Source organism: Notolabrus celidotus, chromosome 7, assembly GCF_009762535.1.
Source record: "Notolabrus celidotus isolate fNotCel1 chromosome 7, fNotCel1.pri, whole genome shotgun sequence".
In the NCBI taxonomy this organism is placed as follows: Eukaryota; Metazoa; Chordata; class Actinopteri; order Labriformes; family Labridae; genus Notolabrus; species Notolabrus celidotus.
Window position 1 is genome coordinate 4,249,649 of NC_048278.1, and position 17,716 is coordinate 4,267,364.

The window sequence follows — 17,716 nt, forward strand, 5'->3', positions numbered from 1 at the left end:
AGGCCGGGATGCTAATTGAGGCAGCTAGTACAACCGATAGATGGAATAAAGAGACAGACAATGGTTTTCCCAACTTATCAGATAATCCTCCTCCCTCACTTTCCTCTCTGTGAGCTGTTTCTGTAAAAACGGGTGGTGTCGTAGAGTTCGGGACATGCGCACAGATTTTCTAATATTTCCCCCGCTTGCTAGATGAATCAACCTCCACTGGTGCATTCTTCTTATCATACATCACCAGAGGATCTTGATGCTGATTGGCAATCAAGGCACAATGATTAGCTAAAGATCAGATTTGTCAATTCTCGCAAATGAATGCATCACAAATTCACGCCATCCGTGCATCCGACAAAACTGTGCATCTTATAGCTTATTTATGTTGACTTTACATGTTATTCAGAGAATGATTTTATTTGTGCCGGTGTGAACTCAATATTTGAGTGGGAAGTGTGAATATCAAGGTTCAACAAGTGGCAGCCTCTGCTGTTGAAAAATAAAAGTGCAACAACTGGAGTACCTTGAGTTTCCACTTGAGGCTGGCTCTAGAGCTCAGGAAGCCTCATTCATTTCTTTGTTAAAATGCAAAGCAGGAATAAACATGTTTACAACCTGCTGCAGGAAATACTTTACACTAAACTCATCCATTCTGATTTCTTCAAGGCTCACAGTTTTATGTAGATTTGAATAATTTCAGGCACAGGTGAGTTGGTGGACACCTCGCCTCAACTTGTTTCTAGGTCGACCAAAAGTCAGGTTGAGTCAGCGTTTTCAATTCGGCAACCACCATCTTTGTCTTCATAACCCTCCCTCAGAAATCACTGGGAGATGTAATTTTCCTTGTTGTGGTAACTCTCTCCAGGCTCGCCCTCCGTCTTCACTCCTCTCTGATTTCTGTTTTGGCGAATAAACCCGTCGATTCATCTGAAGTGTGTTGAGACTACCAGAGATTAGAGTCTAGCTTAAACACTAATAAATACTAATTAATCACTGACACTGTGGGCGTGTGTGTGTTTCTGTGTGTGTGTGTGTGCAGTATTGATATCCTGAAGTACATCATCTACGGGCTTGCAGCTGGGTTCTTTGTGTTTGGAGTGCTGCTGCTGGTGGAGGGCTTCTTCACCACCGGAGCCATCAGGGATCTGTATGGAGAGTTCAAGATCACCGCCTGCGGACGCTGCCTGACTGCTTTCGTAAGTAACTACATCATGTAACGTCACAGATAGAGAAAGCTCTCACCTTTATGAGGCGATGGATGGAAGAGGGTTTTTGGCACTTTTTAATGACTTATGTTGTTAAAGGTTATGATGGTTAAAGATACAAAAAGAAAAATATCAAACTCAAAGGACTAAAGAGTTAAACTACTCAGACACTTATTGAAGCTCACATTAAGACTGTGATGGGTAATGTTTAACTGTTATGTCTGCTCATCTTTTGTAAGCTAACACTAATAAAACCAAAGTTTAGTCATTGTTACGTTACAATCAATAATCTGACGTAGCTACAGATCAAAACACGACATCATCACTCTGCATCCTGATGAAAGATGAACAAAGAAAAGTAGAATAAAGAAGAAGAGGCACATCTTTACCACAGTCATGGGAAATGTAGTCTTCATCCAAGAAAAACAGTACCGACTTCATCCAGAGGGGGCGCCAGAATCAACACAGCATGAAAACTCCTCATTGTACCTTTAAAGGTCATCATTTAAACTGCATCATCTTTGGAGACAGTGCAACATTTAAACCAAACAGATAACTTAGAACAATGAATGTGTCTTCCGTGGATGTGTGAGAGTATTTCAGGTCTGTAGATGATGATGCAGTGATGATGTTGGGCGGCCCGACACACTGTGGCCGCTGTCTCTTCGTCACGTCTGATTCATGCAGAGCAGGAAAGCCAAGAGCTCAGAGTTTGTCCACATCTGCTGAGGAAATGTTTTCCTCACAGCTGTGTGTGCAGGCCTCTGGAGACAGGCGCACACACACACACTCACGCACTCACTCACACACTCACAGACGCAAACACACACTCATGCACTCACAGATGTTCACAGGTGTTTGCCCCAACACAGAGCGCTGAAATGAAAAAGAAGCGAGACCTCGTCGTCTGTCGGCTTGAATAATAAAGATTTAACTGAATTATTACGGCACCTGACTCTGTGATGAAATTCATGACTGTGATTTAGAACCAACGAGTGTTTTTAACGGGAAACAGATGTTTGACTTGATTCATAAACGAGAAGCACAAACAGGTTACTGTCCTCTGGGGGAAAATCCTCACTAATCATTATCGCTCTTTCGCTGTTTCTGGAGCTGAAATATTAGAAGAAGGACATTAAACTGTAAAAATAAATGGATAGACTTTGATGCATTTGCAGGTTTAAAGCTTTGAGAAAGAAGGACAGAAAGTTAGAGACAATTGTATTACTTTTCTCATCTTTTGTAACCACATTTTATATCCCAATAAGTCAGAAAAATAGTGGACCTGCTTCAATAAACACAAAGAAAGAAAGAAAGAAAGAAAGAAAGAAAGAAAGAAAGAAAGAAAGAAAAAAAAAAGTAAATGGAAAGAAAAGGGTCAAAATACAATCGATTGTACAAATACGAAATCGATTCAACAAAATAATTATAATACAAACGTAGAAAGCAGTTTTAACTCTCTTAGAGACGAGCATGTGACACGTGTAGTAATCGTGAGTTTCCACCCCGCTGCCTCTGGAAAAAATACATTATAGATCATCAAACCACAATAAATAAAATGATGTATATTCTTAGAAATGGAAATATGACTAATAATTAAACAATATTGTACAGTTAATTGTGTCAAATATGAATGAATTTTGAGTTGGAGCTGCTAGCTTAAAAACATCAGCCTCTGTGAGGAATACATAAAAAGTAATTATTAGGATCAATCAATAATGCCCCATGTTTTCTATATAATAAAATAATACTGCCTTTATAGTCAAAGTATTTAAGGTGGTTAAAGTTTGAATAAGTTAAAGCTTCTGCAAGGAACGTTTAGCTTGTGTCATTTTTGGCGCCCCCTGTGGACAAAGCTGACCAAGCGTTCTCTGAACAGTTAAAGATGAGGGGCTGATGACGCCTTAAAAAACCTTTCGACTTTCTTTCACTTTTTGCCAAAAACTTTGAAGCTTCAAAGCTCTTAACTCGGCAAACAGTGACCTCTAGTGGCTTTAAAGTGTACAGCAGCCTGGAGCAACAATCCAATCACCTGGCGTATGTCGTGATTATGACCTGATGATGAGGGAGGAAGGCTGTTAAAAAGTGTGGCCAGCAGTGTTATTTAGTATCAAGCCTGCTTATTTGAGTGCCACCTTTGGCTGAAAAACGGTAACACAACCAAATGCCTATGTGGCATATCAGCATAAAGGACACAGCCTACTTTCAGATGACGAAAAGGAACCAGAAGTGCGTCTTATACACTGAATTTCACGGTCATTACGCCTACAACCTTTTGATGAATTCATTCAATGAATTTAAATTATTGCAAAATATAGAAATAAAAGATAAAGTTGGTTAAACCTCTATAAAAAGTGTAAATAAAATAAATAAATAAAACAAATCAAACGTTCATCAGGATCTGTGTTGTGAGGATGAAATATGTGCCTCACTAATGCTTCATCTCTCTCTCTCTCTCTCTCTCTCTCTCTCTCTCTCTCTCTCTCTCTCTCTCTGTCTCTCTGTGTGTGTGCGCGTGCAGCTGATGTTCCTGGCCTACCTGTTCTTCCTGGTGTGGCTCGGCGTCACCGCGTTCACCAGCTTGCCCGTCTTCATGTACTTCAACGTGTGGTCCATGTGTCAGAACACCAGCCTGGTGGAGGGCGCCAACCTCTGCCTGGACCTGCGTCAGTTCGGTGAGTGACGCCGTGACGTGGACAGACGGATGTGTCATGTTTATTTTTATCTTTGTGTTCAGGGCTTCTGTCACTGCTGAGTCTGACGTCATGCTCTTAAAGATATCATCGCTGTGAGACAGAAAGACGCTCTCTGGCGGTGCCACGGGGCTGACGGAGGAAGCTGCACTTTAAATCGGAGACATATTTTCACGTCTGAATCACTTAAAAGTACAAAAAAATTACGGACAGCATCTGTAAATATCTCCAGAACTCCAGCCTGCAGCTTTAAAATAGGCGGTGAAAGCTGCAGCTTCTGGAAGGTGAAACCTTATTTAATCAAACGTAGACACTTCATTTCTCCACGGACAAATAGTCGTTTTACTCCACGAGTTACTGTCTGAGTTACTGTAAACACCATCATAGGGCTGTCCTCACGTCTATTTATCACAGCCTCATTTTCCCTCTGCGAAGGTAAACTAACGCCACGTGTAATGGATGCACTTTACGTCACGGAGAGCCGGCTCCACACCCTTAGTGTTTTTTAACGTTGGGGAAATGAGACTTAAACTTGCAGACGAGCAACTCCCAGGTCCTCAAAGGAACAGAGACTGTTTTGATAACGGAGTCTAGTGGCTTTTGAGAGAGTGTTTCAGTGTTTTACTTTAACTTAAAGGTCTGTTTATGCTGAGCTTGTATATGAAATATTGTCACATAGAACAATGATCTGACACTTCACTAAGAACGAATCACGCCTGCTGATAGCACCAAGAATCCTGCATCAACCCTCGCTCTCTGCTCCGTCTCAAGGTCTATCTCACAAAGCAAACTGCTCTGATGATATTAGAGCTCAAACACGCCCACAGAGTTCTGCATCTCTGAGCAGTTTGTTCCAGTTTAGCTCCTGATAGTGATGGAGTTGACCTAAATTATCTCCTCTCTGTGCAGCGCAGAGCTGAGCTGTGTGCTCTTATCCTGACGAAGCTAAACTCAATCCACATACGTGGCGAGCTGAACGGAGAGAGGAGGTCTTTACCTTTTTATTTAGGAGTCCATTCATGACAGATTACTCATTTATCTGTTTAAGTATCTGTGCTACAAATTAACTCAAGGACGTTAAGTAGAAAGATTATCGTTCACTGCATTAAATTGGGAGATCTTGAGAAGTCAGGCTTGTCGTGTCAGTGATTGGTTAGATGCTGCTCTCACTTCACCTTCAATGAGGAAGCGCTCTCAGAAACCCTGCGTTGATTTCATGTGAGCGCTTAGCACCATCTGCTCTGTCAGGGTGAGGCCAGGTGACCTGAAGACACCTTTCATTACACAGCTCCAAGTTATGTCAGAGAGGTGAATCTGCACTTACACTCTGTTTATGATTAGAAAATGATTCTCAAATGTCTGCTCAGTTCCTGAACGCAGAGTGTCTCTGAGGAAGTAAAAGTCCCCACGTTCCCCCTCTGCTCGATAACTGACTCACACGCGTTTCCTCCTCAGAGCAGGAGAGCTCATGGCGACTCCCCAAATCACCAAACTGGCTCACATGATGGAAAAACCTGTGTGAGTGCAACCAAACGGCCAGCTCAGAGTGAAACCCACAGAGCGCCATGTGCCACCATGAATATTTCACCGACTCAAAGATCAGACATCGAACTCAGAGACTCTCTGCATGTTTTTGTGAAGCGTAGAGTCCTGATACATTTAGGTGAGTCTGAGGTTTGGTGACAGTTATTAGAAAACGTACTGTCCTTAATGGTCTCTGTGAAGAGAGACAGGACTTTAAGTTTGAAGTGTGTGTGGACAGATTAAAGAGACATGTGTTTGAAACATGCAGGTGTACGAGCAGATTCACGCTGACCGTCATGAAGGCGTTTCAACCAGCTTTATAATGTGTGTACATTTTGATATGACGCAGTATCCGCTCCGTCCACCATGTTGTTCTCCAGGATGCACACTCAAAAAGAGAAACACACACCAAGCAGCTCCTGCAACACTGCCCCCTGCTGGCCACCCTGTGCCTCACCTCATGCAGCAGAGTAATTACTGTGTGTAAAGGTTTCTCACGGGGGAATAACTGCAGACTTACACTTACAGAGAGCGGCTGGTTAATAGAGGTTAGGGTGCTTCCCCACCAGCTGCAGCCTGTGGTCACACTGGTCAGCTCCCAGCAGCCTGCGGGGAATAATGCTCTCTTTAATGCTCTCTTAAGTACAGAGACTAGTTCAGGCAGTAAAATGACCACAGTGATGAAGAGTTTCAATCAATCAATCTTTATTTGTATAGCACCAAATCACAACAAACGTTATCTCAAGACTCTTTTACAAACAGAGCAGGTCTAGACCACTCTATGTCAAATTATGAACAGAGACTCAACACCAAGACAGGATAAGACTCAGTCTTACCCAACCTTAATCCACCATGAGCATTGCACCTCACAGTATTTAGCTAGTTACAGTTGAGAGGACAAGACTTCCTTTAACAGGCAGAAACCTCGAGCAGAACCAGACTCAAGTTACACACACATCTGCTGAGACCAAGTTGGGTCTGGAAAGTGTGTTGCTGCTGGAGTCCAGCACGTCCATATCTGCAGAGGAACCTACTGGACAAGGGAGCTCAGGGACTCCAGAAAGGTCTATGATAACTTTAATGGGACAGGCAGAGTCAAAGTAAGTGATGAGGGGGTTGGGGGGAAGGGGGTGAGACAGGATCCCCAAGCCTATAGCAGCATAACTAAGAGCTGGTCCAAGCCTGAGCCAGTTCTAACTATAAGCTTTATCAAAAAGGAAAGTGTGGAGCCTAGTCTTAAGTTTGTGTTCATGTTTGTGTTTCTTCAGGAGCCGTGACCATCTCTGAGGAGAGGAAGGTGTGCACAGGATCTGAGAAGTTCTTCAAGATGTGTGAATCCAACGAGGTGAGTTGAGAGATCGAGACGGAGGAGGAACTTCAGTATTCAGAATAAGTCAAACAGAAATATGTGTAAGGAGACTCTGACTCTGTGATTTCTCTGCAGCTGGACCTGACCTTCCATCTGTTCGTGTGTGCTCTGGCAGGAGCAGGAGCTGCTGTCATCGCCATGGTGAGGACTATTACACTTGTATATGATTGGTTATAAGTTGGAAGCAGTAAGTGGTACTGATTAACATGACCCTCACTCAGGCTGCTGCAGACTAAGACTTTCCTCGTTGAGGCGTAGAGTTTAGATAAAGACATTTCTATTCATTTATGATATTACTTTAATCATCCAACTATATTTATTTTTTCGGGTGTCGGGGAATGTTTAAGGTGCAGGGCTGAGAAGAAATTCAACAAAAATCAGTCTTTATTTGTATAGCACCAAATCCCAACAAACGTTCTCCTCAGACTCTTTCCAAACAGAGCAGGTCTAGACCGTCCTTGATGTTCTATTATTAACAAAGACCCAACATCAAGACAGGATCAGATCCAGTCCCATCTTACAGACAGGACTCAGTCTGATCTCATCTTAATCCACCATGAGCAGAGCACTTTGCAGCATTTAGCAAGTTACAGTGGCAAGGACAAACTTCCTTTAACAGGCAGAAACCTCCAGCAGATCTGCTGAGAGAGAGAGAGAGAGAGAGAGAGAGAGAGAGAGAGAGAGAGAGAGAGAGAGATGATAGTGGTGAGATGGATAGTAGTAGTTGTAGCAGCTGGAGTCTGGCACGTCCACAGCAGCAGAGATCCAGAGGAACCTACGAGACAAGGGAGCTCAGGGACTCCAGAAAGGTCTATGGTTAGTAACTTTAATGGGACAGGAAGAGGGTAAAGGAAGTGACAGGCAGAGAGAGGAGAGAGAGGGAAAGACAGGATCCCAGTGTGTCAGTACAAGCCTATAGCAGCATAACTAAGAGCTGGTCCAAGCCTGATCCAGCTCTAACTATAAGCTTTATCAAAAAGGAAAGTTTGAAGCCTAATCTTAAAGGTAGAGAGGGTGTCTGCCTCCCGGACCCTGACTGGTAGATGATTCCAAAGGAGAGGGGCCTGATAACTGAAGGCTCTACCTCCCATACTACTTTTAGAGACTTTAGGTACGATGAGCAAGCCTGCATGTTGGGAGCATAGTGTTCTAGAGGGCCAATAGGACTATGAGCTCTTAAGATATGAAGGTGACTGGACCATTAAGAGCTTTGTAGGTCAGAAGAAGGATTTTAAATTCTAATCTAGATTTTATGGGGAGCTGGCATAGAGAACCTAACACATGAGAGATGTGCTCTCTCTTCATAGCTCTAGTCAGTAGCCCACCTGTGCTAGTTACAGTGAAACTGGGACCTGGTGGAGAGTTCACATCTGAAAACAGAGCCCTGTAGTTGATGTTCATTAGATGAATCCAGGTGCTGATCTTTGCTAACAGCTCATCAAACTGGGCTCTGGTTGGCCTCAGGTATCATCGAGACTCAGTTCATGGAGAAAACTCGCTCACCCTCAGAAATAATAAGATCTCTACGCCACCTACGGAGAGATCTGCAGTAATATAGACGGTGAGTCATCAACCTGTGAAGCTATAAGATGTGGAGAGAGATCGGCCTTCTGCTCTGTGCGCAGGAATTAACCATCAAAGGCCCGAGCTGCTGGTTCTCTCTGCTGTCCACCAAACACAGCGTTATTACACATCCATCCATTTTCTGTAGCTGTTTATTCCTGGTCAGAGTCACGGGGGGTTGGAGTCTTTCCCAGAAACACTCTGCACCTCCTCCACAGCTCTCTATCAGAGATAAATTGTGAAGCTTTCAAACAGTACAGAAGCTCTGCAGAACAGGAGACGTCTAATTTGACAGCCTGTGCTGAGAGTGATGAATCAGATTCATCTCTGTGGCAGCTGGTAGGAAGGCTTCTCTCCTGTGAGGGGGATGTCAGAGCTACAGATCCACCAGAAAGAATCCCTTTTAGTATGTTTGGTGAGAAAAATGGATGATTCTTCTGTTTAGTGCTTTGACTTGAATGAGTTTAACATCACATATAGGATGAAGATACTACATTTAAACACCTGAATCAGAGAAGACAGGCTCAAAGTGTAGAAATATAAACTGTTGAAGAGGAGAAGTTTGAACGTTTCCTGTTAACGTGCATGCTCTGGGCTGCAGAATCGTCTTCCTTGATTTGCTTCATTAACCTTCATTAGAAGAAGCACTAATCTGTGTTACACAATCATGGACCTGTGAAGAGACGACACTCTGCAGGTTTCCTCCATTACTCATACAAAACAATGCAACAACAAACTTTACTGAGGCACAAACTTAGAGTGGTAAAAGTTCAGTGATTCATAAAGGCTTAATTACATAAACTGTGATGTTATTTAATCCAGAAATATCTCAGGAGTGATGTAGGTGTTGTTCTGTATTTGATCACTAGGGGGCACCAGAGCACAGGGATAGAGGGGAGAGCAGAAAACAGAGAACAGAAAACAGAAACACTTCACAAAGCAAAAACATTATTATACAACACAATAAAACATGGGATCTACATTCATACATTTTGTAGTTTCAATATATATATATAAATGTCACTCCTTGTTTATGTTTTTGTTATTCTGTCTTTTTATTTTTTAATTCTATTTTTTTAAGAACATTTATTTGAATTAACTTTACTATAATCATTACTGAGACGATGCCTATGACGCTATGCCTTTAAGATGATGTGATGTCAAAAGCGAGGAGACGATATGAGATGATATGAGACAACAGGGGTTCCCAAAGTGTGGGTCGGGACCCCCTGGGGGGATCGCGAGACACTAAAGAAGGGTCTGAGAAGTCTTCCAAAATTAAAAAAAAATGTTTAAGTAATCTAAAATGAAATATTTTACCCATTGTAAATATATCAACAAAAGCATCAGTAGCATCAGGTTAATTCAGAACAGCACAGGAAACAGTCACATGTGCTTGTAGCTAGGCTAATTTTCTGCAGACCAGCTGCTGCACATGTGCAACGCTTGACAAAGATAGGAATGAAGTAAGATGACTTTCTCAGAAGCTACTTTTGAGCACACTGTTTTTGCTGATGGTTAGAGTTCTTAAAGCGCCACCTAACAGTTTTTGAGCTACCATGGGGACAAAGGGTATCAATGTGTCTCACATTGAAGCCTAACTATTTACACCCTGATGTCCTGGTCTTCCTCAGGTCCACTTCCTGATGGCTCTGGCTGCTAACTGGGGCTACCTGAAGGACGCCAGCCGGATGCAGAAGTACGAGGACATCAAGTCGAAGGAGGAGCAGGAGCTGCATGACATCCACTCTACACGCTCCAAAGAACGCCTCAATGCCTACACATAAACACACACCTGCAAGAAACGACACACACACACACTTAACCTGTCAGACACACAATATATGACACACACACACACAAACACACACACACACAAACACACACACAGGTCCTGACAACGACAAGAGGAAACATGCAGAATATAAACGAGTGATAAAACAACACATTCAGAGAAAATATACAAAGAGAAGAAATGAAGAAGAGCGATGATGAAGACATGGACACCATCGTCATCCTCACGTCTGCAGTAGATTATCGGCTCACTGAGTTCATTAGTTTCTATTTTTAATCCAAGTTCTGCTTTTGATTGAAAGACTCTAGCTTTACCTTGAAACAAGCTTGTCATGTTTAGTGCCGCTGAGAGGAAACTGTTTACCTTCGAACCTCGGAGAGAAGAAGTGAAGTACACGTTAAAACGTTCAATCAGTCCCTTCTGTTTTACTCCGAAGGTTTCTTTGGGGGAGGGATGATTTATGCAGATATTTTCAAGCTTCTTCTGGCCAAATGCAAAAATCTAAACATGCACGTTATTTTTCCAACAGAGGCCGTTAAACGTGTCCTTAAACGTGTGAAAATGTGCTTAAAAGTATCTATAATTTAACTAAAAATCTTACAAAGAGGTCAAAAAAGAACTTTTAGAGTTGAACAAAGTGTGAAGTTTGTAAAAACAAGCACAAGAAACAAACTGAAACCAAAAAATTAAAGATGAGCAGACGAACCCAAAGAGAAGTCACTAAACGTTCTGGTGTGTGGTCGTCCATCGCTGTGTTTCTGTTCTTTTCAAAGTCAGACATGTTTCTTTCTTTAAGTCAGCTTTAACTAACAGCACGCCACGCCACGGCTGATAAACTGCCCCAGACGTCCGGATGAGTTTGGTGTCTGTGAGTTCATCTAGAAACAAGGGGGCGATGTCACTGTACCCCCCCCCTTGCAGTACACACATCACACACACTCACACACTCACACACTCACACATAGATGTGGCTGTATGGTCGGTGTTGTGCAGGCAGTGTTGTACGGTGGTGTCATGCTGTGTCGTGTCGTTTCGCCACATTATGATGACTGGTACTGCAGAGAAAAATGGTCCCCGAGGATGTTTGCACCTCCCGGGTGCAAATGGGTAGCTTTGCTAACTTTTCTCCCCCCCCCCCCCCCCCCCCCCCCCCCCCCCTCCTCCCCTCTCTGCTCCCCTCCCTCTTCCTCAAACCCTCCCCTCCTCCTCTTCCTCCCCCTCCTCTTCTCTGTGACCTCTTCATTTCGAGTCCAGCTTCAGTCGTTGTTCTCAAACTCCTGTCACTGACAAAGTTTAGAAATGAGGAAGTTAAAGTTCGCTCTCGTACCGAAAGGATCAATTAATAAAAGATGAAACATGCAGATACATTTAAATTAAATCCCCCTAGCATTGCTTTAGTCGTTCTGTAATGCTTGCTCACTTTGCCCTTCAAAATAAAAGCCCTTGCTCTGGCAGTGCAGGTCCTTGAAACAGTGACTGAAACACGGCTCCTCCTCTTCCTCCCCTTCCTCCCTGATTTGTATAAACTTGTGATTTGTCCTCAGAAACAGCACATCTTAGCAGCACAAAGTCTTTTTAACGTGTGTCATGTTCTCATCAGTCTGATAAATAATGTTTTTCTCACTTTTTGGAATTTTGCCACATTTTTATCAGTATTATTTATGTGTACTTTTAGCATTCGTGGGGGGGCGGGCGTTTAAACGGGGCAGGTGTGTGTGTGGGAGGGGGCGGGCTTGGTTGTAACAATTTCACATTTTCTTGTGATGATTCTGTATTTCAGTGGTTCTGCACACAAACAGACACACACACACACACACACACAGACACAGACACACACACACACACAGACTCACACACACACACACAGACTCACACACACATGCGTATGCACCAATCATGTTGAGACTTTTCATCGTCATGTTCCGTTTTTTATATCTTTTTTTAAATCGAGCCCTAATGTGACCAAAACTCCAGTTCATGTATAAGCTAAATTGAAATTCACTGACACTGACTTTAAGGGGAAACTGAGGGCTGAGACTTGGACAGTTGGAGCAGGATGTGTTTGAAGATGAAGGATCTGATTCCAGAAGTATGTGAAGGTGCAGAAACATCTCTGATGGAAGTGTGATGTGGCGATAAGAGGAAAGGTTAAAGGTTGTGATGCTCTGAAGGAACTAGGTGGAGGAGGTTGATCTCCCCTGTAGGGTGCAGGGATTCACCTGGAGGTGTGTTTTAGAGAATGAGGACCGGTGAATGATGATCCAGCTGATATGCTCGTGCTTTTAGAGGCTGTCAGAGTTTATATTTGGTATCTTAATGATCTCCTCAGGTGCTTCTTGATTGGACGCGTTCTTCTTTTTGCTGACGATCACTTTAACGTGATCGTTCTGGTTGAAATTTAAACTCAAATTTAACTCGCTCCTTTCTTTAGTAGACCGATTCGACCGTTTGTGATTAAATTATAACCTTTTTTTTGAGACAGAAGTTTGAACTTTTAAGATTTTAATGTGAATTACTGAAACGGTGTGTTTCCAGTGTGCAGGGCTGTTCAATTTGTTATTATGTTTATTTATTTTGAGCCATTAGAATAAAGGTGCGCCGAGACCAAAAGTGAGGGAAATGTTTGCTGCAGATAAAACACGCTTCAGATTATGAGTCCTGACGTTGTTCAGGCTCAGGAACGAAGGATCCAAACTCCAGAAACAAATATTTTAAAGTGTTTTGTTCGTCGTCTCACGGCACAAACTTTTACTTTGTACAAATCCACTCTGTTGGAGTTACTCTGCATCTCTTCTAACTTTCTGTTGCTGCAGGATCTGATTTTTAAGCGTTCTGGTGTCTGCAGACGTGAAACTTTTACTTTGTGTTTATCCAATGACAGAAACACAAATGATTCTGCAGCCTCACTCGTGTGAGTAAAAAGAGAAGGCAGATGTTTCCCTCACTCTTGGTGCGAGCTCGTCTTTGGACGGTTGTTTGTTCTGTGAAGGAAAGAGACAATTCTCTATCTGCCAGTAGAGACGACTGAGAGGGAACAGGGCTGTGCTGATGATGATGATGATGATGATGATGATGGTGAAAGTGGTGATGAAGGGTTTGATCTGATGAGACTACCAGCACACACACATACACACACACACACACACTCATATAAAACACACACACACACACACACAGTCCACCACCGCCATCACTCTGAGCCATAATTCTTTGCTCTTTTACTTTTCACCGATAACATTTCACTATTTTATTATCGACTTTTAAAACTTTTTAAATGTGAAATCATTTAATGAGAAAAAAAGAAATGTGTTTTTTTCCTCTTTCTTTTGTGTGGGCAGTTTTAAAGCACTGTTCCTGCATTAACTCTGTATAAAGATATACATATATGTGAAACAGTCGAGGTGAGCAGCCGGGAGAATGATTCGGTTACAGAGTCTGGAGGAGGCGGTTCAGTCACAATGTCCTGAACTCCTGCTCCCTCACACGGCTGAGTTTACACACACAGGAGCAGCAGCAGGTTTCCAGGAGACCGGGGGTTAAAAATAGACTCAAAGACAGGCAAAGAGTTGTGTTACAGACGTGTGTGTGCAACAACCTGTACTCTTTGTGTCGCTGCAAGATGAAGATTTAAAATCAGGGTCAGATTATCTGAAACTCCTGCACGACAGAAATATTTTTTGCACCAAAATAAAACTCAAAATATTTAATAAATATACTGTATATGTATATGTTTATATATATATATACATATTAAAAAGGGAAGCTTAGGCATTTAAGAGAAGGATGTTTGTGCTTCTTTCAACATAATTCGATGCAGGTTTGATTCTTTTTTTTGCAGAAATATGCAAAGAGAAATTATTTTATTTCTCACTCTGTATGTTTATCTGCACTACCCTTTAATTTTTGATTATAGATTTATTCTCTTGATTTTCTGTTATTAAAATTCTATCAAAAATTGCTCAAACACCACAGCATGACTTAACTTCAGCACGTCTGCATTTGATGCAATAGCTGGAAGTTGCTGCAGGTGATAATCAGAGAAAAGAGGAATCACTGAGGCAAGATAATGTTTTTAATCCTTGCTCTTATCACAGTGTGATTATTTAAGTGTTTGCATGGTTGATATTTTCTAAATTAACATTTAAAGTACCCGTGCAGTACCCAAAGGTACCACTAGGGGCACTAATCACCTGCTTGAGACTTGAGAAGCAGAATCGGTCACAAGATGGCGCCTCAGTCTTTGAAACAGGAAACAGTGAGCTGCTCTGAGATGTGATGTGATGTGAAGGTTTCACACGTCACCTGTCACACACTCGAATCTGAGCGTCCACATCAGCTCTGAAGCTGAGGAGATGCTTGTTCCCCCGTGTTTCTCTGGTCAAACTGGAGTGAAACCTGTTCCTCCGTGTTTCTCTGGTCAAACTGGAGTGAAACCTGTTCCTCCGTGTTTCTCTGGTCAAACTGGAGTGAAACCTGTTCCTCCGTGTTTCTCTTGTCAAACTGGAGTGAAACCTGTTCCTCCGTGTTTCTCTGGTCAAACTGGAGTGAAACCTGTTCCTCCGTGTTTCTCTGGTCAAACTGGAGTGAAACCTGTTCCTCCGTGTTTCTCTGGTCAAACTGGAGTGAAACCTGTTCCTCAGTGCGGTGTAAACGCAGCCGAGTTAACAAGTGTTAGAAACGTACCACCCGTGTGGATGAGGGGAGACTCCACCAGACTCGTGTCCTGTTCAGGTGCGTCTCGGCTGCATACAGTCAGTATTTTTAAGGGTCTAGTTTTACAGTAACAGTATTCTATCATTTCATTGCCTGACAATGGATGTCATGTCAGTGTTTTTAACCTCAGATAAAAGAAAAAATAGTTTTTTGTGCACTTATTGACCATTGTGAGCTCTCTCTCTCTCTCTCTTATTCTTGGTGTGTAAGTGCATTGAGATCCCCACTGAGGGACCTGTGTATAGTCTTGCAGCATTGGTTATAACCTGAAGAAATAACAATGATGAAAACGAATGAATTCATAATAATGAAGATAATCTTATTCTAGGTTTAAAAAAATAGAAAAAAAAGACAGTGACTCTAGTTGTTGTTTGTGGCATGGTTATGCATTCAATGGTCATAATTTAAGATTAAAACAATACAAAAAAAAAGTCATTCTTTTCCACTGGCGCTGTTCTGCTGTTTTTGTTCTGTTTCACCTTCTCAGTGTGCAGTATTGCGGTTCCTGTTGCTAATGGTGTTGCTAAGCTAGCTTGCTTGCTCAGTTGTTTACCACCAGAGCAATATATTGTAGCAGAAATCCAGACGTAAAACAAGAAAACCATCCTCTCCTGGCGTTAAGTGCATGAATGCAAGTCTTCAGTGATATGATCATGGTGTTATCGTTTCTCCTAATAAAGCGGATTTGCAGATGTGGTGTAATGTATTGCTCTGGCCACCCCCACCCCTCCCCTCCCCTCTTCATCCTGCACCCACCTCTGCTCTCATCGTCTTCCTCGCTCTGTGTTTTTTAAAGCTGCAGTCACACCACAGCTCCGGGCGCTTTCACAGTGACTCATGTCTCACTTCCTGTGTGCACACTCAGGAGTCACTGATGCAGAAGTAAAGCTCCACGTTACCCGGCAACTAGCACAGTGTGTCCAGCTCTCGCAGCCAAATCACCGTCTGTGATGAAGGCCGGGTAACGACCGGCTGCTCAGTTTGAAGGCTGGACTCTGTAGATCTGTAGACGCTGAGCCGGTGGTGTGACTGGTGTTTGATTCAGCGGCTGAGTGTAGATCTGTCCGCCGCTGAAACGAGGAAGAGGATGCGAGCCGCTCGCTCTCCATTCGTTTACGTCTTCCTCGTTTCCTCACCCTGTCTCCTTGTTATCTTTTAAAGTGTTGACACACACTAATCCTGCGTCCTTCTTGTCTACCCGCTGACCACGCCTGAACATGGACTCACTGTACTATCCCACCATCCTGGCTGCACGCTTTCCGTGGCAGGATTAAACAAACCGAACCATGTCAGCGCAACAACGCATGAATTCCAATGAGAAGAAATCTGATTTGTAACCCTGTGAGGGAGTTTGATCTGTTTTTGACTGTCTTTGCAGCTCTGTATCACAGGATGAAAAATCAGATCCTCTGTGCCTGGACGTGTTCAGCTCTCGTCCATCGTGAACTGAAACCTCAGATCTAAAATCGATGACGTCAAAGCGATCATCGCCTGTTTCAGATCCATGCATTGTGTCAGGTTGGACATTTTGGACGTTTGGAGTAGTCTCTCGTTTTTTTCTGTTTCTCCATAGTTCTTTAGACTTTTTGTACTCCACTCTGGTTGCTTAGTAGCAGGCTTTATCTGACTCACTCCTCCATTTTTGTACATATCTGTGCCAACAGCTTGGGCAGACAGTGGCTTTTTTTATTTGTAAAGACATAAACTTGCTTGCATATATAAATAAAATGAAATAATACACTTGTGTACTTGTTAATAAGGGAACATTGTGAGTTTGTGTCTTCATTTCACACTGCAGCACGTCTCTGTTGTCGAGTCAAAGGATTCAAGGGCCATGTTCACGCTTTGTGGACTTATCATGAGAATCAAATGTTTTAAAAATGAACAAAGTAAGATTCATAAAGTTTAAAATACAGAGATTGATCTAAGATGACTTCATAACGCCTCATCACTTTGTGGTGACAGTAAAGGTGTTAAGTTGGCGCTGCACAAACAACACCTCTGCAGACCACACATGAGAGATGACAGTTTCTCTAAAACACGTGATTCACGTTACGCACCGGGGGTCAGATTTTGGCTGCACGGTGGTGCACTGGTCGGCTCACACTAACATGCTCCCCGGTCTATACCCGAGCCGAGCAGACGCCCTCCAGCCCCGTGCATCCATGGGTTCCTCTGGTGACCAAAGACACGCGTCACTCTAAATCCTCTGTGGGTCTGAGAGAGTCTCTAGGTTGGAAGTCGGTCCAGCAACAGCTGGGGTGACCCCCCGTAACCCGGAGTGTGATAAGTGGTGTAGATAATGGATGCAGAGATTTCATTGAGGCCTCAAAGTGACCTCATAAAGGTTGAGCTGTAGTTAAAATAATGTATTAAACCTGTAGGTCAGAGCACAGGTTCCTAAAGTGGTCGGGAGACTCTGATGAGGGAGTCTCAAGACGCATTCCAAATTAAAAAAACAAAAATAGCATATTTTATTCATAATTTTAAAACTCTAAACAAAAATAGTTGTTAAATTTAAACAGAACAGTTTGATTTGTTTCTTTCTTTTCTTTGTTACCACACTTTTTTTTTTTTTTTTTTTTTTGTATATTCCTGTTTTTCCTCAGGAGCGAGGAACATCTCGCTCTTCGGGCGTCACAGGCTGAAACGTTTGGGAACTTCTGGGTTATAGTGCTTCATCATGCAGACAAACAGCACCATCTGCTGGACAGTTTGAGACATTACATGCATGAAGTATCTGATCACCTTCTGTGAACACGCTTCACTTCGCTTTTGTTGAGCTTATGAGTACGTTCACCTCTAAATAATCAATAGTGAGAATTATAATAAATAATAATAATAACAACAATAATAACTGTAT

General features: G+C 42.6%; 1 protein-coding gene across 1 annotated transcript in view; it reads left to right on the top strand.

The window, feature by feature from the left end:
• Window positions 1-11,763, top strand: part of LOC117816099 (neuronal membrane glycoprotein M6-a-like) — a 35,655-nt gene extending 23,892 nt beyond the window's left edge. The window contains exons 3-7 of the mRNA XM_034688211.1: window positions 1,031-1,187; window positions 3,718-3,871; window positions 6,682-6,758; window positions 6,858-6,923; window positions 9,980-11,763. Coding sequence (XP_034544102.1) covers window positions 1,031-1,187; window positions 3,718-3,871; window positions 6,682-6,758; window positions 6,858-6,923; window positions 9,980-10,132 — 607 coding nt within the window. The 3' untranslated portion in view covers window positions 10,133-11,763. The remainder of the gene's footprint in view (window positions 1-1,030; window positions 1,188-3,717; window positions 3,872-6,681; window positions 6,759-6,857; window positions 6,924-9,979) is intronic.
• The last annotated feature ends 5,953 nt before the right edge of the window (window positions 11,764-17,716 follow it).